Genomic DNA, 24,118 nt, shown 5'->3' with positions numbered 1-24,118 from the left:
CCTACTGGTCTCAGTCATCTTAATAAAAATCACATTTTATTTCAGAAAAGAATCAACTCAATCCCTTTTCACTGTCAGGTTCAACTCTGGCCTCCAGAACTGCTGTTAACTGTTTTTACACACGTAGTAGGGTTTCACCCTCTCCTATCTTTCACTTGTCAGATTTTGCAGAGTGTGAGAATTTACCTCTGCAGTCTAGGCTGCTGTGATGAAGCAGGTCACCAGCTTGCTAGAGCACAGTGCAGGATACCCCCAAACCACAGGGATGTGCTGGCGAGGAGCAGCCAGCACCACAAGGCTGCAGAGGGGGACTGAGCTCCTCTGTTACACAGTCTGAAGTCTCCTTGCAGAAGGGAAAGTCTTTCTCTTGTCCTCTTAGCAATTATAAAGCAAACATTGGAATAATTTGTTTAATTTGGAATAGAAACATACAGCTGGTATTATTGTATTTCATTGAGTTCATCATTTTGGAGAGCAGTGGCATCTTTGTTTATCAATTCCTTAAAATCAGCTAATTTCATCTTCCCACACACCCCTTCACTTCATTCACCAAGTTGCTCATTAATGGATATTTTTAACATTCACTAGTTAAGCCAGTTGCTTCATAGTTACAGTAGTGCTCTGCAGTGCTTTGCTTGGCTGCTCTAATCTTGCTTAGCACATAAGAATAATTATGTTTCAAAAAACAGAGAGGAGAGCAGGTTAGTTTTGCTTTGTCATAGAAGCTGGATGGTTTTTGGCAAGGGTCACTGTCGTGTGTCATTCCATAAGAGTCAGTGGGATGACTCCTCTGTTTCGTTTGGTATGTGTGTGTACATGTGAGTTGCCAGGCTCATCCCACCCTCTTTATGGATTTTTTTTAAATGTTAGATATTGTTTCAAATTTGTTTGGGTGCAGTTAGTTGCCTTGTGCTTTTGTTTCAACAGGATATGTGTCCCTAACAAAGTTTTTACTTGTTTACCATTGTTTAGGCTATCAAAGGAAATTGCAATTTGTATTTCACACTAACGGTCCCAAACAAGTGCTTTGATAGAATATTTTGCAAAGAGGTCATGGAAGTACTTTTTGGGTGTCCAGATGTTTCAACCCTACAACCTCTGGTCGCTTCTGTCATTCATCTGTGTGGCTTAAACTTTGCTGTACTGGGTCCAAGATTGTTTTTACCATCTTTGTTCTGGTTTTGTCACCATCTTTCATTTTCAGACTGCATTATTTTTATTTATAGGCCAAGCAATACTTTAATCATCTGTGTCACTGTTAACTTATGAATATGGAGCAGATAATGATAAATGGAGCAACAGCGAATATTGATGGCTTTGTGTCTTTGAAAAATTATGTGATCTTTGTCCCAGGCGCCCTGCTAAAACTGGTGCATTCCTGTCTGTGCCTCACCAGTGCATCTGGGTCTGTGCCTCCAGTTAAACAAGGCTTCATGCCTATCTAAATCATCTGAGTAGGACAGGGAAGTCTGTTGGACCTTGTGTGCACATAAATTTAAATGCTTTCTTGAAAGCCTTGCTACATTAATCCTTGTTTAGGTGCAAGGTTTTCTTCTCAGATTCCTTCATTAGTGTCCAGGTCTGGCCTTCTGCTAAATCCATGTGTCTGTAGAACAGATTGCAAAGGTTGGACCGTAGGATCTGAGGGAAAAGCCTCACTACAGTGAGAACATCACAATTTCATGACTTTGCCATATCAAACCATGACATGGAAGTAGTCCATTGAGGCAGATGTTTGAGAGTGCAAGAACCAGTTCTTTCATTATCTGCATCCAGATCCATCAATATTCTGATCGCTGGAGTGTGCTAAATGGGAAGCTTGGGCTTGGTGTGTAGAAAATTAGTGCTGGTTCTGCTGTTTGCTGTAGGGAATTTCTTGCTTGGGGCTGGTATCTGAAATTTTCTTTTAATTTTTTCTGTCTCATTTACTGCTCTTCCCTTGGAGAAGAAGGGGTGCACACGGAGGAACTGGACAGTGAACTAGGTAAATCATCCATCTCTCATTTTGATATTTGACTTCAACTGCACTGTTTTGAGCCTTTAATTACTTACTTTTTCCTTTGTATCATTTTGCATCTTTCAGGATTTTTTTTTATTTCAATAGGAGCAATTTATCAGCAAAACTTCCCCAGCACACAAAGCATTTTATCTTTCCCTAGCTTCAGATCTGCAGTGCTTTTCTTACTGATTCAGGGTTTGAAGAAAGCCAGGGAGCCCCAGTCTTGCAAAGTTGTTTCGAAGCCACTTCCTCCTGGACTCTGCAGAAGTTGGGGTCTTTTCCTTTAGCATCTCTAGCTCCAGGAAAAAGCTCATAGATGCCAAAGATGGAATGAAGTAGCTCATGATGCTTTTTCACTGGGGCCCGAGACATTTCCCAGACAATAGAAGCTAAGTGTGATTCAGAAAGTTTAAGTATTACATCATGCTTCAGCTGAGCTTGTGAATGAAACAGCTTAAAATTTTCCCTCAGTCAGTGATTTTATAAACAGATGATTTTCAGTGATGTGGTACACTTTTATTTGCTGCATCTCTTTGTGAAGGATGCTGTCTTGATATCTAATCTCAGCAGTGCTCATTGTGTTTATACTGATGGCAGAGGTAGTTGTTATTTCTGTTCAGCTATGCTCTGGTGCACTCACAGAGCTGAAAGGATAAGAGGTTGCATAGGATTTTATTTCCACCAGGACTATTATTGCTTTTTAAAAGGACTGTAGTTACAGTTCATAGTTCTGCATGCTGGAGGAATTGTATTACCAGAGAATTAAGCTCTGGTTTCTGTAATGACTTGCAAGGAGGTGTATTCTGCTCCCTGCTTCCGTGTGATGGATACGGCATCAGCAGCCAGCAGTGGGCTTGGAACACTGCTCCACGAATGGTTCTTCTGAATATTATGCCTGGAATAAAATGCCTAACTTCTCATAGAGCAAGAATTTGAAAGAAATGGCAATTTAAAGAAGAATGCAGTCTCTTTAGTGGTCCATGAGTGTTATGTGCAGCTTGCACAAATGATCATCAGCAGACCAAGTAGCATCAGAAGTAGGTGGATGCACATCAACAATCTGCAAAGAGTTCTCACTAAGGTCTTCACAACCAGTGACTTAAAATGAGAGGGAGGTTTTAAAAAAGCAAATTTAGAGGCAATATTAAACAGAAATTACTCTTCTTTCAGTCTGCTGTCAGGAACTAGTGCAAGAGCAGAGCTGAAAAAAATAGATGCAGGAAAACTCATTAATTGATAAGCCTGACCCCAGATCTGCAGGCACTTACATACACAAGTGTTCTGCTGCAACATCATAAGATTTTCCCTTTGTTTCAATGCAGATAAGTTTTATTGAGCTCCCAGCCCATCAATATGCTGTTGAGATGTGCAAATGTTGCAGTGTAAAGGAATTTTCAAATTTCTCAATTGGTTACAGCAACATTAAGGAGGGGGCATGGAAACTTAGTATAGTTATAGTAACTCAGGTTAGTAAAAACTGATTGGCAACAGCTATTTAGTGTCTTAACTTATCAACAGTTTCTATTCTAAATATAAGAAGATTAAGACTTGAGGCATTTTCATAACTTCTTGTTTTCCAAAGAGCTGTGGAGTAATAGGTCACATTTTAACAGAGGGCTGTTTTTTGGACACAAAAATTTAATGTATAAAGCAGAATTTGGCATGGCTTGGACCAACCCTCCTGGCTCCACAGGGAGCAGTAAGAGCTGAGTGTGCTGAGTTCCTCTCCAGCTCCTCAAAGCATGGCTGCAGCTGAAATACCTGGTGGCTAGAGAAGTAATTTTTTAGGAATCCATCCCGCCCCTCTGTATGTAGGGCAGGATAATAGAGCATCTCAACAAGAATCCATGTGCTTATCCAAGGCTTAAAATTGTGATATTAGATATGTGTACATTGAATTTAGCCACCTGCTGATACATGCTGTGAGACTGCATTGGTGCTGCATGGATGTACCAAAATAAAAACCATATGGCTCACTCAGGCTCCTAATGATGCAAAATGTTTTTTGAAATCTCATCTTTGTGATAAAATCTAATGCTCTGGGTCATCTTCAGTTTGGCAGGAGAGATAAAGAAAGGAGATGAATAATTTAAAGCATTTGAGAAACTAGACTGCAACATGGCTATGGAGAATATTATCTTTTATTTTAGAGAACTTCTAGAAGCTTATAGGAGTTGAAAAGTGCATCTACATAATCATCCAGAAATGTGTTAAAAGCTGCAGTTTTGTATATTGTTCTATCTGAAAACACGGAGATTTGTTCCTTTAAAAAAGCTGCAGAGATAGTAAACTGGAAAGATTTTGGCATTGTGCCATTTTTGGGATTAGTAAAGTGCTGGTATTCTGATCTTTTGTAAAAATACTTTAAATGGGAAGAAAAAAAAATAAATTATCTATCAAAATCTTTTGTGAACAGAAGAAAGAAAACAATTTTTTTCTTGCTTAAACTTTAAAAATAAAAAAGCACTTAGCAGTCCAAAACAGACAAAAGATATTTAGCATGAGAACTCCTAGAGCTCATTTGAAGGCATTTGTGCATCACTTCTCCTTTCCCTCATTGACTTTTTATTTTTCTTTCACCCCAGCTTGATCTCTTTACCATTCTACCTTCACCACAGTGCAACAAACTAAATGGATACTACAGCTTGTGATTTTCCCAACTGCGTGCTAGGCTGTAATTGAATCCCCCTGAAGCTCTTGGAGCCAGTCCCTTGGTGCTCTCACCTTCTGAGACTCCTCTGCAAACCTGAGAGTTCCCTTTGCGAAAAGACTGTCGAGATTGGCCTCTAGCTTTCTGAGCTTTTCTCAGATAAACTTGCAGGGTGTAAAGGAATATCTAACTCTGAAGTGTTCAATCTGCTGATTAAAAACATGGAGTTTTTTCATGCCCAGAAGTTAGCATTGGCTTGCATTTAATGGCTTATGTCTCAAGGAATCCAAAGATGTTAAACACAATGAGGATAAAATAATGATAAGAATGGAAAACCTACCTTTTATCTGCAAATAAGGGACGTGTGGAGCAAAACCCATGAAAGTTGATTTCATCTGATCTCCAGCCAATTCTGAACACAGACATAAACTTTGAGTAATTAGTCCATGTGTGTTTGTATAGATTCTGTTCCTCTACAGTCTTGAGATATTTCTATCCTTATGGCAACATTATTCTAATTAATGGGCCATTGTTGATTGTATTGGCTCAGCAATTGATGCCATTAATGGAAATAAACCTCTGCATTTGATAATGAGCAGACATAGATTGCTGTCAGTGTTGACAAATTTTGACAAATCACTTTACATGGGCTATTTGAATTTGTGTTATCCAACAGTGTTGGGTTTTTTTCTATATTCAAATGAATGTGCAGAGTTTGTGGGTCCCCATGAGCACAGTCTGTAGTGTGGTGGAGGTCTAAATGAGTGGCACAAGGATCAGGCCCTTAAGTAACACATACAGCTTTAATAACCCTCAGTTGGATGCTGAAGTGATTGCATTACATTCACTAATTACAGTTAAAGTACTATCTGCAGTCTAGTAAATCAACAGGAACAAAAGCAGATCCATTTTAAAATGTTAATTTCATCTTCAGAACAGTTTTTTGTCAATTATGGTAATGAAAGGAAGGAAATCTCTGTTCCATGTGACTGTGGCAGTGTGTGTTCTTACATGAAGTGTTGTGCAATGAAATGCACCCATGTGCCAGCCCCTCCTGGGTGGGTTCCATAGGTTGGCATGCATGGTAAATCCACCTTGTCCTGGTTTTGTGTTGGGCTCATGGCTGAGCACTGCAAATCCCAAAGAAAAGAGTAAAAAAATCCTATTTTCTGCACTGGTGAGCCTAAGTGGCTTGGCCCTGGTACAGAAGATGGAAGTGGTCTGCCAGTGAGCTAGAGTTTTTGCCATAGTCTCACCCACCTTCATGGGTTGGTGTTAAAATGCCCTGGTCCTTCCTGCATTGATTTTCCCTGCAGTGCTCCTTCCAGGGCCACTGGCCATGGTGGAGAAACCAAGGGGGCACCTGAGGCAGTCCCAGGCAGGAAATTTATCGCACGTTTGCTCATTTAATGCAAAAAGCAAATCAAACACTGACCAGTGTGGGCATTTTCCCATTGATGTGCTGACCTAGCACAGGGGGCACAGGCTGGGGTGTTGGGGTCATGCTGTGCCAGCCCTCCAAAGGGGGCTGTGAACATTCTGAAAAACACCCAAAGCAAGGGCTGATCTGCTGGTGAGTTTTGCTTGTTGCTGCCTGTCAGGAAACAACCTGCCTTGGATGTTTCAGTAATGCTTTTTCTGTTTCCAGAGTTGCCTGCTGGTTGGGAGAAAATTGAAGATCCTGTATATGGTGTCTACTATGTAGAGTAAGTGCTGCTGCCTGCTCTGGGGGGCTCTTGGGGGAAGGAGGGGTCCCTGCACCCCACTCTGTGCTTTGCTGGTACCACCTCAGACCAAGGAGGAGGAGAAGCCCCTGGCCCATGGCAGGCTGGGGGTTGTCACAGGGTCTGGCAGAGGACAGCCCTGTCTGGCCATTCCCACCCACCCCAGAGTGGGCTCAGGGGAGACAGGAGTGCCCTGGCAGGGGCTGAGCTCAAGGAAGGCAGGAGCAATGCAGGGTTGGGATGTGCAGGAGCCCCAGCACTCACAAAATACTTCCATCCAGGGAACATTAATGAGTGTGCATTTAGCTGGGTTGGGTGGGCTTTGTGCAGCCCTTGTGTCACAGAATGAGTGTGCAGAGCGATCCACCAGCCAGCTGGGTCAGAGGAGGAGGATTGGGAGAAGGTGGTGTGGCCAAACAGCCGTGGCAGGCTGTGTGACTGTGAATAGAATTACAGGTTTAATGGGACTCTCTGTGGAATTAGAGCAGCTTCTCCTCTATGGGCATGTCAGATTGCTCCTTTGGGAAACCAGAGATCAGAGCTCTGTTTCATCACTGACCCCATAAAATGAATTTTTAATTATGTGTATACTCCTGTCTAGTAGGATGGCTTATGATAGCCCTCAGAATAGACATGGAATACAGTTTCTGTCTGCTTTGGCTCGTTTCTGACCCTACCATCTGTGCCTAGGGAAACAAGGTTAGCAAACTGTGTGATTAAGGCTTGACATTTATTTACCAAAGACATCAAGAATATTTTTCGGCTATTAAATGCCATGCCAAGAGATCTTTACAGGATATTGTCCTGTCACTTTATATACACATGCCTGTTAGTTTTATGGCACTCCTTACTGATGGAATTAAATCAAAAAGTAACTTCAATAAGACAATAATTTTATTTTACTTGCTGTCTCTAAGCTAGCATGATGGCTGTAATTTCAGCATTTGTCTCTGTCCCTTCGAATCAGGCACTTTGTTATTACATAATAGTTTTTATTGAGAGACAATTGTATCATGAAAAAGTTTATATCATTTTTAAAGTAGTTATCAATTTTTCTTCTTGGGTCTCCCAAGATAGATTGAAATGGGAAATCTTTTTCAGTGAGTGAGTTAGAGCTCACTTTCAGTGAGGTAGAACTCACTAACTTGTTTTTTATTTAGTAAGTTAAATATTTTTCTACTGCTTTGATATTGATCTTTAACAGAAAATTTTCTGAATATTAATCCCTGGAGTGCTTCTGTCACAATTACTTGAAAATGTGGTTGGTTTTCATGTGGGTTTTTTAATAAAGCCATATGAGACAATATAACAGCAATTACTCTTAATGGTAAACTTTGCTTTGTATACCAAGACAGGCTTTAAGTTAATATATTTTTTGAGGTCTACCTGTTCCTGTGCTGTAGCAAAACCTCTACTGAAAATGGCTCTTGAGCAGTTGGTGAGCCATTCAGGGAGTCCCAGCCCTGCCCCTGCCACCCCAGCACCTGTGGCTGCTGTCCTTCACTTGGTTTAATAAGGTGGTGAATCCTCTGTTGAGTGCATGCCTTGTCTGCTGTAATGGACTGGGCTGATTCTCTTTCCTTTTCCTGGAACTGGTACAAAATATTGGCTCTCAACATCCCATAGTGCTCAAAAGCTGCCTGAGGAAAGCAGCTGCAGTTTCACTAAATGCTGCTTTCCACTGGGACTATTTGCTGGTGGCTGATTCTGGATAGATTTTTGATCCATTTGGAGCCCAGCTCATAGCCTGCATCCCTGCAGATATTTTTAAGACACCCTGTGTGCATTGATCAGATTGCTGACAGATGTTGGGGTTTGTTTTGCTTTGTTTTGTTTTTAACTTGGGTGAGCCAGGAAACGACTGCACCTCTGGGAATCTGATTAAAGCAGGGATGATGCAGGCCTGTCTTTTAAAATGCAATCAGACAGTAAGCCTTTCCTCCTTTAATCTCATTTTTCACAGATAGATCACTACTTTAATGTATTTGAAGGAATTAGCCATCCCTCCTCGAGACATCATATCAATATCAGAATCTGCTTGTTTTTCTAAATGCTCTTTTTGGATGAGCCTGGCTCCACACCCACTGCTGTTGGGTTGGTTTGGTATTTCACTCTTTTCCTCAGAAAGAGGAGTTCCACAGCCTGGCCCTCCTTCCTGCTTGCTGCACAGAGGGTTTCCCTAACTCATTGCTCTCTTCCCTCTCCAGCCACATCAACCGCAAGACGCAGTATGAAAACCCAGTCCTTGAAGCCAAGAGGAAGAAGCAGCTTGAACAACAGCAGCAGCCTCCAGAAGGTTGGCACCCTTGAGGGCAGGGTGGGTGGGCTGTTGGTGGGGGAATGTCCTCCCTGGCCGTGGCAGCCCCCTGCCAGTGTTTGTCCATCCCTCCATGCCTTAGGGTGGAAAGGCAGAGTGATGTGCGTGGGAAAGGCTGGGTCAGTCCTGCACAGAGGATGCAGCAAAGGAGGAAATCTGAACTGTATCAGTGTAGAAGGTTTCTATCTTGTTAAACAGGAGAGATTTTTCTTTGTATGTCCTTTGTTTCTGGAACGTTTCTAGACTGCCCAGAGACAGGTAAAACAGGTTTTCCTCTTCAGGCTGCTCCATCAAGTTAGTCACTGTAGCTGGTTCCAGTCTGCACTGGGACTCAGGCTGTCAGAGGGGATGAGGAGTGGGCTCTTACATGCACTAGATAAACCCTGCATGAGAGATTTCTTAAACCAAGACCTTTGTTTGTTGTCAGGCTCTAAAATCTGAAGTAATTTCTTTATTTTGAAGCACTTTTTAAAAATTGTTTTCCTCCCTCCCGGCCCCTTTTTTTTCTTTCATACTTTTTAATTTTTTTCTTCAAATGCAGCCCAGCTGCAGTGAGGGCCCTGTGGCATTTGGGTTTGTTCTTCTACTTAGATGCCATGAGTGGCACAGGGAGTACAATTCATTTTCATGTCAAGTCCACTTGGATGCAAGTCACATCCCAAGTTTCAGTGTGAGATAGGATGTCCCAGCAGATGGATCGGTTGACCTGGATATAGAGATCCTTCAGAACTGGTTTTTGGACATCCCATTCATTTTGTTCCCTCTGTCTGTGACTGTTTCCTCTCTTGCCATACTTCTCACCTCTCCTCTGCTTGACCCCCACACTCCCAGCATGTGCACAGGCAGCAGCTCCTGGGGCTGTTGTGAAACCAGTAACATTTCCCTCTCTGCCCTCTCTAGAATGGACAGAGGAGTGTCCATCTCTCCCTCCACCTGCTGCTCCAAACCATGTTTCAAACAACCAAGAGGCAGTTCGGGAAGCACCAGTACAAGGTAACAGCCTTGTTAAACCAGTTGTAAAAGAGCAACAAGGTTTTTTTCCCTGAGAATCCCCTCAGCCACCACAAGGGCAGTATTTCCACGACTGGTGACACTCCAGGCCTTGTGCCTGCTTATCTGAGTTCCCAGATTTTGAGACTAGCTTGTTTCAAGACTACATTTGTTGCTGAGTGCAAGAGGTGAATGAGATTTGATGCACGCATCAAAAAGAGGATTGTGGCTATTCTCTGTGGAGCATTCCAAGTTTTCAAACAGTGAACTTACTCAGAAGTTGTACTTTTGTACGGGTGCTCTGGCCTATTAAAGCCTTATTTATTGTGTGAGTGGTCACAGACCAGTTGTTTGCCTTAAACAACTCACCAGACAAGACATGAATCATTCCTGAATTTGCAGCATGAGCTGAAACATTGCCAGGTCAGGTCACCAGCAAGGGCAGGGAATTCCACTTGTACCTGTGGCAGTAAAGTACTCTCTGGTTACAAGTGGTTGTAAGTAGGTTTATTTTTGACTGCATCTGAATTGCATAGCAAGTGAGTGGCATTGCCCTGGTGTGCAGGAGCCAGAGCCTGGGGAAGGTGAGGGGTGGAATCTGGTTGGAATGCCTCTCCCTGATGGAGCTGGGAGCAGCTGGGAGCTGGGAAGCACTCCCATGATTTCTGAAGGCAAACCTGACTGGAGTGCTGCTGTCCCAGGCAGCCTTTCCTGCCAGGAAAAGCCAGGAAGTGCTCTCTGCAGCAGGAGGAAGCAGATCAGCCCTTCCAAAACAGATGTGGAATTTCACAGGACCCAAAGCCCCCAGCACAGTCCTAAGGGGTATTAGAGCACATTAGAGTAATCCAATCCTCCCATGTTTAGCAAGGCAAAAACGTGGGAGGTCTGAGGATGATACCCTGACCACCAGGCACCTGAGTATATCTGAGATGTCATCAGAGTGCCCCAAAATGCTGATCTTCCTCCTGGAGGCATCTGTGGGTGCCCCTTTGCCTTTCCCACAGCCAGGCTGAAGCAAAGGCTGCCCAAGCAATCCACACATGGCAATGCAAAGGAGCTGCCACACAGGGCTGATGTTGGGAGGTCAAGATCACCCAACAAGTCAGCCACCAGAATTGTGCAGCAGTGTTAGAGCAGAGCATTAACCAGTCTCAGCACCACTCTGAGTGACGTGTCCTGGTGTCTGCTGATGACTCCTCCCCTCTTTCATTCCTTCCTCTGCCTTTCTCAGTGCTGCTCCCTCTTCTCTCACTCCCCTTTTGCAGCAGTTTCCATGCCTGGAGGTTTCCATCTCTCCCCCTGATGACACTGCTGGCAGGGACGTGGGCACAAGGAGCCCTCCCTGTGCCCCTGGCAACGCTCTCACAGCCTGGGTTTTGTAGATACACTAATATCAAATGTGAATTCTGTAGGTGGGATGTAGCCTGTGGTGCTGCTGTCCTGCTGCTGCAGGGCAAGCTCAGCCTGTGTCTGTGGGCAGACACCAGCAAGCTCTGCTTGTTCTGCTCGTCCTTTGAACCAGAAATGAGCCCTGCTGCACTCTGCCTCTCAGCTCTGTGTGCTACCTGAGACACTGGGCTGCCCTTTGATAGTCAGGGCTTTTTTGCAGGCTGGGGTCTGAGCAGACCATCTGCCCACCATGTGCAGGATTACCATGTTCCTCTGCCACCCTTCAAAGGAAGAAAACTACAAGTCCTCACGCTGCCTCCTCATGAATAATCTTCAAATATACATTTTTTTTCCTCCCAGTCAAAGGCTTACAAGTCTCAAATCCCCTCTCTCTCCCCCGAGGTGTCCTTTCTGAGCAGAGGCCCACAGCAGTGGTGCTGAGGTGTTTGAAAGTGAGCCAGCTCTGCTGGCTGTGATACCCACTGCTGATCCCAGAGTTGTCACCAGAGGGCTTAGTGGCACAGGCTAAGCATTAAAAACAATTAAAAGTGCAAAGGTGTTTAGTGTTGGCACTGTGAAGTGCAGCAACCGTGATCCCTTTCCCGAGCCTGTGCAACATGCTTTGCAAGGATGTGCTTTGGTCTGTGGAACGCCTCTTTCCCTCTTAACTGTGCTCCCAGAGAGCATTCCCAGCCCTCCAGCACAACTGCTCTGGTCCTGGGCTGCTCTTTGATTCGTACTTCACACCAGAAGTGTTTCATCCACAACAGGCAAGGAGCAGAAAGGGAAAAGACTTCAAACAGTGTCTGAAGAACAACATCAGCGTCCTCCCCTGTCTCTCCAGTGGCGGTCACAGGGCAGTAGCAATGGTGGGGCTGGGGGTTATGCTAAAGGATATCAGTGTCTTATCAGAGCTCACAACTTGCTTTTCGCTCAGTGGGTTGGGACAAAGTCAAGTGGTGAAAAATATGATGATGCTTCTTTCTGCAGAAACTCTCACTGCAGACTCCTGTAGGAGGCCCCCTAACCCTGCCCCATCCTCCCCAAGATGGATACGACCACCTCAGGACAGAGATGAGACGCACATCCAGCCCAGCATCCCTAGCTTTAATATTTTCCATTCTTTAAAGTTTTCCCCTTTGTAGCCTTGGGGCTTTGGTGTGCACAGCCACAGCTAACAAAGTGGCAGGTACTGGGGTTTTGTTCACATCTTTTACTGCATGCCTGGATCCAGGGAGGCAGGCTGAGTGTGATGAGATGAGAGGCTGCAGGAGTGAAGTGCAGTCCTGTCCCTGCACACTGCTGTGTTTGTCCATGGACTCGTTACAGTGGGGAGGGGCAGAGGAAAAAGAGATCAAACACTCTTGCCTGCCTGCTTATAGATTTTTTTTCCAAACTTCCTACACAGGAAAACCTTTTTTTACACGAAACCCTTCTGAGTTGAAAGGGAAGTTCATCCACACCAAGCTAAGGAAAAGCAGCAGGGGGTTTGGCTTCACCGTCGTTGGAGGAGATGAGCCAGATGAATTCCTCCAAATCAAAAGTTTGGTGCTTGATGGTCCTGCAGCGTTGGATGGCAAAATGGAAACAGGTACTGATGCTTTATATCAAAACCACTACTACCACTTTGGTTTGTGTTTTTTTGCAGCTGGTTCGAAGTGCTGTTCAGAAAGCACTGTAGTCTTCAGCCCCTTCTGGGGGAAAGGCATTCAGCTTTCCTATTAGTAAGTAAGGAAGTGAGATACATTGAGGAATATATCCAGAATCTTGGAAAAGGACATTTCATGTGTTGGAATTCCATCTTGGTGTCAAAATACCAGCGGGGACACTGCCAGCTCCTGCTCTCCCCACACTGATCCGAGGAGAGGAGCCTGCAGTTGTGGGGTTCCACATCAGGCTATGGATTCCTGCTTCCTGCTGTGGATGATGGATTTTTGTAGGGCTGCACTGCCATGTGTTTGTGTCTCTGCCATGCTGCTTGCCTCTTTCCAAAGCTACTCCCAAGGAATGGGCAGAGCAGTGGCTGATCTGCAATTTCCCCGTGTGGAGGCAGCAAGGGCAAATGCATTTTGCTGGAGATCAGGTCCACCACAATTTAGTTGCAAAATATGAAAGATGGTTTAGTGGTGAGCACAGTGTTGCTGGGTTAATGGTTTGACTCAGTGGTCTTAGAGGTATTTCTCCACCTTGATTCCATGAAATCCTCTTAGGCTTCATCTGAGGTTACAACTCCTCACTTTCAGCTGAAGCATCACAGCACTTAGCATCCCTAATTTGCAGCCCCAGTGTCAATAAAATGACTCATAACTTTATCAATATCTGGATTTCAGGCTGAAGTATGAGACATGACATGTGGCACTCACTGTGTCTGAGCAGTTGGTATTTGAGAGCCTTCTGTCACAGCTCCCATGTGCTCTCAATTTTGTTTCTATCATATGTCAACGTGTAACAGTGAGAGCTGGACTTCAAAATAGCTGTGAAACGGGCCATATACCAGCATTTAAATTCATTAATTTTTTTGCACGAGCCAATTCCATTTTCACTTCCAAAAACATTTATGTACATAAAGGCTTTATAGCATGAATCCTCACAGTTTTTGCTCACCCAAGTGTCACTGCTCTCTGGCATTCACATTCTTTGAACATAATTCCTTTACCCAGGGTTATCCTCCTGGGAAGCTGAAAGGCAGCAACAGACTTCAGAGAAAAGAAAAACAATTCTTATCTCATTTGCTTCTCCTGTCTTGTGCTCATGAGGAATTTGTTTGGAGATTGTTTACCCACAGGTGATTGCTTGATTGGACTCTGGTGTGAGTTGTTTTGACTCCTTGGCCAATTAGGGCCAAGCTGTGTTGAGACTCTGGAGTCACAAGTTTTTGTTACTATCTTTTTAGCATTGAGTAGGTATCTTTTCTGTATTGTTTAGTATAGCATAGTGTTCTTTAATAAAATATAGTATAATAAAGTAATAAATTAGCCTTCTGACAACATGGAGTCAGATGCATCATTCATCCCTGCCAAAGGGCTCACCATGAATTTCCAATCCCTCTCCTTTTCCTTGTGCTGAAATGCTGCTGTTGCCTGTGAGTGGTACCTGTGGGCGCTGCAGATCCGCTCTCAGGCTCTGGCACAAAACGTATTTCCTTGGTCTGTCTGTCTGTGTCTGCCGCAGGGGACGTCATAGTCAGTGTGAACGACACCTGTGTGCTGGGGCATACTCACGCCCAGGTGGTGAAAATCTTCCAGTCCATCCCCATCGGAGCCAGCGTGGACCTGGAGCTGTGCCGGGGCTACCCGCTGCCCTTCGACCCCGACGACCCCAACACCAGCCTGGTCACGTCCGTGGCCATTTTGGACAAAGAGCCCATCATTGTCAACGGGCAGGAGAACTACGACTCCCCGGCCAGCCACAGCAGCAAAACAGGGAAGGTGAACGGCACAAAGGAGGCCAGGCCCAGCAGCCCGGCCGAGGTCTCCTCCAATGGACCCCACGGCTACCCCAACGACACGGTGTCCTTGGCATCCTCCATAGCAACGCAGCCCGAGCTCATAACTGTGCACATCGTGAAAGGGCCCATGGGCTTCGGGTTCACTATAGCAGACAGCCCCGGCGGGGGAGGCCAAAGAGTGAAACAGATTGTGGACAGCCCGCGGTGCCGCGGCCTGAAGGAGGGAGACCTCATAGTGGAAGTCAACAAGAAGAATGTGCAGAGCCTCACTCACAACCAGGTGGTGGATATGCTGATTGAATGTCCTAAGGGAAGCGAAGTCACGTTGCTGGTGCAGCGAGGAGGTAAGTCTTCAAAATTGCTTTAAAACAGCTCTTCTTGAAATCAGAAAAAGGAAAAAATGCGTGTCATGAAAGATCTCCTCTCCTAAGCTTCTCTGTGGAAATGGGTTTTTTCCCTGAGATGTAGGAACTGCCCCAAGTTGGCAGTTGTCAGGTGACGTAGATGGTTAAAATTATTTATTGTGTGTTGCTGCTGCGCTGAGGGGGATGCTCAGGTTCCCACATGCACACAGAGCTGGCAAGGGGCAGGAGGGTGGTGTGGTTACACCTTTGCTTGCATAACAAACCCTGGTCTCATGCTCGGAAAACCTGAGTGTTTTAAATAGAACATAGACATTCCTTGAGCTATTCTGAGATATGGAAAAGGCTGGTAATGTCTTCTGTAATTTGCAGTGTTCAAAATCAGGTACTTAATGACTCTTCACTGGGGAAGGATTATACCTGGGATACGTTTGGGAGCATAGAAGAGAATTTAAATTTCTCCAAGTTGTAAGCAACTGCAGTGTGACTTCTGCACATTTGTTTGCTGTGCCATTGGGAGCTGAGCTCGTTTTTTGGTAGCACTGCTGAGGCCACCAGCAGGTACAAAACCCATCCCACAGGCAGCCCACATGGAGCATGGCTGGCAAGTAACCTGTCAGTCCATCCACAGGAACTCTTTCCCTGCACATAATAAGTATAAAGTAACCCGAGGCAGCACCCCTTTAACCTGTGGATTGAGATTGCTGGGATAGGGTCAGGCTCACAGGAAGGTCCAGGTCAGATGTTGCACACCAAAATCAAGAGCAGGGGTGTCAGCTCTCCCTCCTCCCTGGCACTGGGGCTCTCAGAGGGACAAAGCAGAGTTAAAGGGACAAGGAGGTGCTGAGCACAGCCCCAGCCAGCCCTGAGGGGAGTGTGGGCTATAAAAGTACTTTCCTGCCGGCTTTTCTAAAGTGTTTTGATTGCAGTAAGCACCAAAAGCCAGTCCATTTTAAGAAGGGACAAGTTGTTTCCTGAATTCACAAGTCTGGTTTGTTGTTTTCCAAGACTTATTTCAAGGCGTTGAATACATTGCTCCTGCAATTAATAGCAGCTCTGGAGAAAGCACTGCCTTTCCTATACTCCTTTTTTTCCAAGTGCTTACTGTGTTTTTTGTATTTTGATAGTAAATTAGAAAGTAGAGAGCAGAATATATTAAGAATTCTTCAATTTTCAAAGTGTGAGTTCCTTAAAGACTTTCAGTACTAGAGAGATTTTAAAAATGCACTTCATTCTCATGATTAATATATGTATTATGGAGAAAATATGGTTGGAAGAAAAATAGCAGCTATTATTAATCCTCCTAGAGAGTGCATATATATCTGGTAACACCATATATTAATTATTTGAATTGTGCCTGACATTTAATAATCCTCCTAAAGCCTTGAAGGCATAATGAAAAGTTTTGATGAGGAAATAAAAGCCTACTTTTAATAAAATAGTAAATAGTTCCCTGATAATCATGTTGAATCTTCTTTTTTTTTTTTTAATTTAATCAAGATACTAACCACATTTGCTATCACCTTCCTAGATAAAGTACCATGTCAGTCTCCTTGAACTGCCTCCTTCCCTCCTTCAAGGTCCTCACATTTCCATCTCAGCACAGAGCACTTGCAGTTTTGAATTTCATGCTCTCATGGCACAAAACTTGGAGGTCCTGGTGGCCTTGGCCCACAGTTATTAATTGAAACAAGGTTCTCCTCACATCCAGAGGCAAGCTGGACCAAAAGGTGCTCAAGCTGTGGCAGAGAAGCCAAGCAGAGCCTGCACACTAGAAGCCTCAGACCCAAAATCTGCCAGGTTTGTTTAAGTCTTCTAAGGTGATTGATGCTGGGGGATGAGAGGCTGGACGTGCCCCAGCCATGTGCACTCAGAGCCCAGAAATCCATCAGCTGGGCTGCAGGTGAGAGGGGGACCCTGCCCCGCTGCTCCACCCTTGTGAGACCCCACCTGGAGCGCTGCATCCAGCTGGGGACCAGCCCTGGAACCACCTGGAGCTGTGGGAGCGAGCCCAGAGTCAGCCACCGAGATGGTCAGAGGTGTGAGGGTGTGAGAGCTCTGCTGTGAGTACGGGCTGAGAGTTGGGGTTGCTCAAAATGGAGAGAAAAAGCTTCAGGGAACCTTACAGCACCTCCCAGGACATCCAGGGCCCTGCAGGGCTGCTGGAGAATGACTTTTCACAGGAGCATGCAGAGACAGGGCAGCAGAAATGGCTTTAAACTGAAAGTAGGTAGGTTTAGATTGGATATTGGGAGGAAGTTGTTCCCTGTAAGGGTGGTGAAGCCCTGGCACAGAGTGCCCAGAGCAGCTGTGGCTGCCCCATCCCTGGGAGTGTCCAAGGCCAGGCTGGATGGGGCTTGGAGCACCCTGGGACAGTGGAAGGTGTCCTGTGCCCAGCAGGAACTAGATGATCTTTAAGGTCCTTTACAACCTAAAGTATTTAAAAAACCAAAAGGTGGAACTGGCTGAAATCCACCTGCACTCAGTGCTGCTGCCCTCGGGTCCTTTCCCCTGTAACTTCACCTGGTGCTGCCCCTGCCAAGTCTCTCCCCAGCAGCACCATCCCCAGACAAGGCGCCGCTTTTTATTTTGGTGCAATTGCAGAAACGTATTTGGCTCGGGTGTCTGATAAGCTCCTTCAGGGCTTTTGAAGCTGTTCTTCAGCTTCTCTGTCACTTGTCCTTTCCTCCTTCTCCCTCTGGTGTCCAGTGAGGAAAGTGCTCGGATGCTGTCAGCATCTTTGCTTCAGCCCAGCACTTGCATTCAGTCCTGCTGTGCAGGAAGCATCCCTGCGACGCCAAGGCTTGTATCCAAGAGCTGCCGAAAGGATGTTCAGAAGTGATTGCTAATCAAGCAGGAAAATACCAGAAAGAGATGTGCAATGTACAGGAAAAGCTCTGCCTGCTCCAAGCTGCTGGTGCACTCCCACCAAGGAGGTCTGATTGTTAAAATGCAAAGGCAGAGTTGCTGAGAACAGCCTGTGAAATATTTACTGTGAAGTGGGTTCAGCTGATGCACTGCCTTATGGGAGAGGGTGAATCCTGCTGCTGCCTCTGAGTGAGGAGCACAAGGATGATGGATCCTGATGGTTTCAGGAGGGGAGAAGCTGAAATGCCCCCCCTCTGTGTGCTCAGGTGTCATCTAAAATTGTTTGCAGGATTGGGATAAATAGTTCAATACCAATTCAGATCACTGAGAATTTGCTTTCCAGAGGCCTTGTAGAAAATTTACTTTGTCTGTGGTTCAATTTTTTAAAATTTTCTTCTCCTTCTCTTCCTCTGTATTATCAATCACATTGCTGTTGTTTTTCTCTTTCACCTATATGTGGGTAAAACTGGATAAAACTCTAAACCCCTGATATGAGGGGTTCGGAAAGAGTTCAGCCCTGCCAGGGTGCAGAGGGTTGATTGGGCTGACTGGAAAAGCTGCTTTTCCTTGGCAAAATGAAGGGACAGAGGGGACAAAATAATTGTCTCTATTAGGCAGGAGAGATAGAAGGTACTTAAATGAAGGAGCTGGCTGAACAACTATGTGTTGTTTGGCTGTGAGTAATTTAAACTGGAAATGAGAAGGGGATGCCAAGCCATTAGAGCCTGTAAGTCAAACTGGAGGAGGCGTGAAGGCTTTACTGCCTGAAGGTGAAGCTGAGCACGTTTGAAGGGGACAGGACATGGTGCCTGCAACAGGAGAGGAGATGCTTGATAACCCAGCAGCACCATTTGAGAGCTCTGCACCTGAAAGTAAACCAGTGCTGCTGCTACAAAATGCAGAATTAAGCATATGTTTTTGTCCCCGCACTGGAAATTGTGATTACATACCTTGGTTATTTTAAAGAATTATTGCTAAGGCAGCTGCAAAAGGTACAACTTTACTTTGAATGTTTGTAGCTGAAAAGGTTCTTTTAACCTTGTACCTACCAAGTACACGAAGTACTTTCTACCAAAAAAAAAAAAAAATTAAAGCAAAGAAACAAAGTAATATTATTTGCCACTTGAAATCCATTAGTCATTGAAGCTTTGCCTATGCACTGTAATCAACTGAAATAAGCAATTCTCAAATACCTCTCCATTCTGCACAGACTCAATTCATAATACAAGAAACATTTTGTCACAGTAATTTCCCTGCTTCCCAAGGGACTTCTATTCTGGAAGTTGTGCCTGTGTTAGGACAGGTGGGGGGCTGTGTCAGAACAAGTTATTCTGCAAAACTACTGTGCTGTATTTTTTGGAATCACTAAGATCTAATATTTGTTTCAGAGAAAATTTTAATGTATTTATATTTTGTGAATTGCCTCTGATTAAAGAGGATTTTTTTTCCTTTTTTACCTCTTTTTTTAGGTCAGTCTTCAGGTTAACCAATATATGTGTTTAGTTTGTGTTCAGTTCCAAGAATTACACTGAGTGTTCATGCAGGTTTGAGCAGACAATTTACCTTCAGAGTTCTCACAGTTAATGCTTAGTTGCATCTTTATTCACTGGAAGGTCAAAAATAGCATAAACCTTAGCCTGATCTACATAATCCCCTGCAAGATGTGTTCCCACTTTGGTCCAGATCAAAGTAAAGGCACGCAGGTGAAATGTCACTCACATGTCATGTGAAAATCAGTGTCATTTCTAATTGCTTTCCCTAGTGCCAACCTCACATTAAACTGGGGAATGGAAATACATCTTCTGAAAAAAAGAAATATATTAAATATTAAAAAAATATATATGCTAAATAGTTTATAGACATACACAAGAGTGTCAAAACTAAATGTGTTTTATGGGAAGAAGAATCAATGCAACATCTACTTGTCTAAATGCCCATCAGTGGCTACCTGAATCTTACCTCCATGTAAAAGTCCATGGTAAACTCCCTATTTATGGTTCAATGGAATGAAAGGTGCTTGGGGAAGCAGTGAGGTTGGTGGAAATGGGGAGAGGTCTGTTCCAGCAGTCCTGCTCACTCGGTCCCCAGATCAGTACGTTTAAGAAGTTCCTTGTGGCACATGTAACTACAACAAAAATTCGCAACAATGGAAGAAAATTACAAACTTGTCAAGTTTCCTTAGCTACATGGACCTTCCCTTGCTGGAATTCCCACCTGGAAATGAAGTTTTCTCTCCCTTTCTTTAGCTGGAACTGGATCATTGAGGAGTGGTAAGAGCAAAAAAAAAAAAAAAAAAAAAAAAAAAGTGGTGAAATTAGAGCTCCTTTTCATTTGCTGCCCCTAATGATGTAAAACCACGGTATAATTAGAGCTGCAATCAGCTATTCAGTGCAGGCTTGAACTTTTTTAAACAAGCCACTCATTTCTGTTTACCCTTTAGGCTTGCAGTGAAGAGTGAGTTGAAAGTCATGCCACTTAAGCATGGAGCTGCCAGAAAGTTTCAAACTGTCTTAGCAGCTGCTGAATTAGAGAGAGAGTGAGTCCAAACTGCATTTGGGACAAAAATCACAACCTGGGAGTCATCTGATGGTTACCACAGAGCACGTTTGCCGGTGCCAAAGCTTGTGGGATGGGAAGAAAAGTTTGCCATTTCCAGCAGTGTTTTCAGGCCCAGAACAGAGGGAGCAGAGCTTTATCCTGAGGTCTTTGTGCTGAGTTTTTATCGAGGAGCTGCCTGGAGCCCGTCTGGCTGAGCACAGAGCTGCTGCTGCCAGGCATTGCTCATTGCCACCGTCATGGTTGGTTTTCCTGTGGCAGCTCCTTCCCTGGATCCCCAAGACAAGGGCAGATCTAATTCCTTTCTGCCCTCTGGTGTGCTCAGTTGACTTCTAAACTATTCAAAAATCCCTTTTCAAATCACCTCTTTTTTTCCTTGTCTTACCTTCTGTCCATCACCACCAGTACCTTCTACTCAGTTATCCTCCACCAAACCTGTTTGTTGAATCTTTCAATCTTTCACTCAGTAGATGTTGTTTTGAGACGTATGCTGAAAAATACCTGATATTGTAGTACAAATGATGCCATTCACACTCATAGGCACCCCTCACTGGGGTTTATTTGGGATTGATTTAAGAAATCAAAATTGCAGTATGCTTGAAGAAATATACGTCCAGGTGTAAGGCCAAGATTCATTTTTCAAGTTCATTACTTTGTATTCCAGGGTCATTACTTCATAATTCCACAGTTATGGATTTCCTGGTTAAATTTGGAATATCATATGGCATTTAAAAATCTGTCTTCAGTTGTTTCCTCTTGTTTATTTTTGTTACTGTTTCTCTTAAAAAGCTTTGCCTGGCAAGAAGGCAATCAAATTAGTGAAGCTGGTTTACAAACTGTGTTAGAAATGAGATGTTTTAAAAAGTCTTGCATTGTGCCTTTTTGCCATTTTCTGAAAACAGAAATCCTAGTAAAAAGGCATTGTTAAAACTTAGGTGCAGGGAAGCAGCAGGACTGGGGAACCTTTAGATGGGAGTAGCTGAATATATATTTTTTTTCCAAACCACCAAGTCACTCATTCTCTTCTCTCTGTTGACTGGAATGATATTCTAAGAAGCTGTTGAGATTTTAAAAAGGTTTAAAGCAAGCTTGATGTAACATTTGCTGTTCTCTCACAGCCTTATTCTGATTAGGCACTAGTGTATCAATGAGCAGATAGAAAAATCAGTTAAAGTCAGGAAAAGATGAAATGAAGGAAATGTTATAAGTTTAGGTATTTTTAATAAGAAGTTTGAAGTTCCTGCCCCTCATTAGAATTGCTTATTTGCATGTGTTTCAATGCAGTGTGTGAGTTAATCTTCCTGCAGCAGCTCAGGAGTGTTAGATATGCCTTTTTGGGACAATGCTGTGTATTGTTATGCAGCACCATACACTGATCTCTGTAATTGGTTTTGTAAAGCAAGCAAGCAGAAACTTGTTTTCTCTTTGTGATAAAAATAAGCCAAACTTAACATTTAAAATCAGGTCGTCTGATAAATAATGTAATATGTTGGGATTACGTGGTGTTTCTTCTCCTTCAAAGTGCTTTACAGGTGTTAATCTTAGTGACATTAGTCGGTTTTTTTTGATGATCTGAATTTGTGAGGTTTGGGATGACTTTGCTGACCAAAAACACAAAGGGGAGAGGTTTTTGGTGCTGCTGGAGTCCATGGCAAAGCTCCCATTAGACTCCAGGAGGCAGCAGGGTTTCACCCAGGGTTTTTCACTCCTAGAGATGCTACAGCCACTGAGGGTAATTGTTGGTAGCTTGCTCAGACACCAAATAGTTTAATGTATGTTCCTAACGTTCATATAAATAATGCATTTGCAGGAACTAATGAATTAACATTGCCGTGTCCTGCTGGAGTTTTTCAGTACAAGGCATCCAGTTGAAATACTAATTGACAAACCCAAGTATCAAAAAGCCCACTTGTGCAAAAATCCTACCTTAAGCTCCAAAAATTCCAGATATAAAAATACCACATTAAAGTTGGGGTTTTTAATTTTTCTTTTTAATTTATTTCAAGCTTTAGTATTCATATTCAGCTGCCTTTCCTAAACCATGGGAGACCAAGGAACTCCAAACAAAGCACACTGTCCTATGAACACTTAATTCCAAAACAAGCAGCTTTATAATATTACAGTTCTGATCATGAAGGAGACTCAGCATTGCTGGGATTTGAACATTTTAATTGCCTGCAGAATTTCCAGCTATTGCTGGTGTGATACATGTGAATTGCTGACACTAATCTGTTAGGCATTCAAGGCCCAAGTGTTTTCCCCTCAGCTACCCTTCATTAACTCCATTTGCACTGATTCTCTCCTAGAAATGAGTAAGCAAATGAAGAGATGCCTGTGAAATCTGCTTTTTGGGTCAGCATCAGCATTACATGAGCTAGCCTGCATTTTTGTGGCAGCATGGCCTATCTATGCTATAGCTTGTGTCCCCCAGATATATGTGTCATCTGAGCTCCAGAGTTGCTTGGAAGTGTAAAATAGGATAGAACAGTTGCTGATTCATTATTTGGCATTTTGTTACACATTTTGCATTTATTTCAAGGGCTGATATAATCTTCTAAGGTTTTCTGCTATTTCATGAAGCATGCTTTAAGGCCAGGAGGAAACCTGTGCTTTAATTACTAAGGAGATGAACAATTAACATGTTTGGAATAGGGAAATAATGTCAGTTTTGTGTAGTCCTGAGTGCTGACAGCACAATAGTGGTGGTGTGCACGTTACATGCATGGCTGCCTTTCTGTGGCAGGGAATCTGGATCTGCTTTAGCATCAGTAAGAAAACCAAAGCATTTGCTGAATGCTGGAAGAAAAAAAAACCATGGCTGAAATCTCCTCATCAGGATGTTTTATTGCCAGAACCATCCTATCTTGCAGAAAGCAGTAAGCCCTGAGATGAGACTGAAACAGGTTGCTTATCAAATGAAAGATGAGAGCTCTGAAACTCTTTCTAAAGGATTTTTTTTTCCTCCTTAGCTTGAGGTTTTGAGAAGACCTGCTTTTTTTTTTTCCACCTTCTGTTGATTGGGTTTTGGTATTAAATGCTGAAGTGGTGTAAGTGGAGCAGCTCAAACCCACACGGTGTTGTTTTATATCAAATGTGATGTGATGTAACACAAGGTGGCACAGCAGAACCTAATACTGTGCATTAGATAAGGCAGATTTAGCTGGAGATGTGCCTCCCACATCTTCATCAGGATTTGCACGGCAGGAAGTGGAGCAGACTTGGAGGTGTGCAGCAAGGAGGGTTTTGTTCCACTTTCCTTTCCTCCTACCCTTGCATACTGCCTGGGTGACATTTTGGTGTGCAAGTAAATAATGAGTTTTTATCAGCCACGCTGCAGGTAGGTGCAGGAGCTGCTGCCTTGATTTGGCATTATAACAACCAGCCATAACAGAAGTAATGAGGTGTCAGAAATCCAAGAAAGGTCTCTGTTTATCACTGTAATTAAATACATTTGGAGAGTCATTAAAAGCAATAGCAGGTGGGCAAAAGTGAGGAAGAAGGATTACTTTGTAATGGAGTAGTCAATGGTTTTGTTCTGAAATGGATTGCTTTTAAATATCTGTTTGCACGACTCTAAGTCTCTCCATGCTGAATTTAAATGTTTTTCCCATTCTGCATTGGGATTTTATGTTTATTTATTTTAATGGGGTTTTTTGCCTCGGTCAGATAGATTTATTCTTGTGATGGTGATAGTAATTAGGTTATACCAGCTTTAAGAGTCAGTTAAGCTGTGCCTTTTGTGCCAGAAGACCTGCAGTGCATCATAAGTTGGGCTTAAGAATTTGGCAGGGCTTGTAGGACAGAGAGACTTGGTA

The 24,118-nt window shown here is 43.7% G+C and overlaps 1 protein-coding gene across 20 annotated transcripts in view; it reads left to right on the top strand.

Moving 5' to 3' along the window:
- MAGI1 (membrane associated guanylate kinase, WW and PDZ domain containing 1) overlaps nt 1-24,118 on the top strand; it is a 331,729-nt gene that overhangs the window by 263,228 nt on the left and 44,383 nt on the right. For 13 of the 20 annotated variants that reach the window (XM_084214795.1, XM_084214782.1, XM_084214799.1 and 10 more), the window contains exons 7-12: nt 1,946-1,984; nt 6,298-6,355; nt 8,581-8,669; nt 9,591-9,683; nt 12,478-12,660; nt 14,241-14,861. In XM_084214795.1, the coding sequence (XP_084070921.1) occupies nt 1,946-1,984; nt 6,298-6,355; nt 8,581-8,669; nt 9,591-9,683; nt 12,478-12,660; nt 14,241-14,861 (1,083 nt within the window). The remainder of the gene's footprint in view (nt 1-1,945; nt 1,985-6,297; nt 6,356-8,580; nt 8,670-9,590; nt 9,684-12,477; nt 12,661-14,240; nt 14,862-24,118) is intronic. The other 7 variants (XM_084214791.1, XM_084214800.1, XM_084214790.1 and 4 more) reach the window with 3 other exon arrangements.

The sequence above is a fragment of the Fringilla coelebs genome (genome assembly GCF_963513975.1).
Source record: "Fringilla coelebs genome assembly, chromosome: 13".
Taxonomy (NCBI): domain Eukaryota; kingdom Metazoa; phylum Chordata; class Aves; order Passeriformes; family Fringillidae; genus Fringilla; species Fringilla coelebs.
The sequence above is the reverse complement of the archived record's forward strand: the minus strand, read 5'-3'. Positions and strand labels throughout refer to the sequence as shown.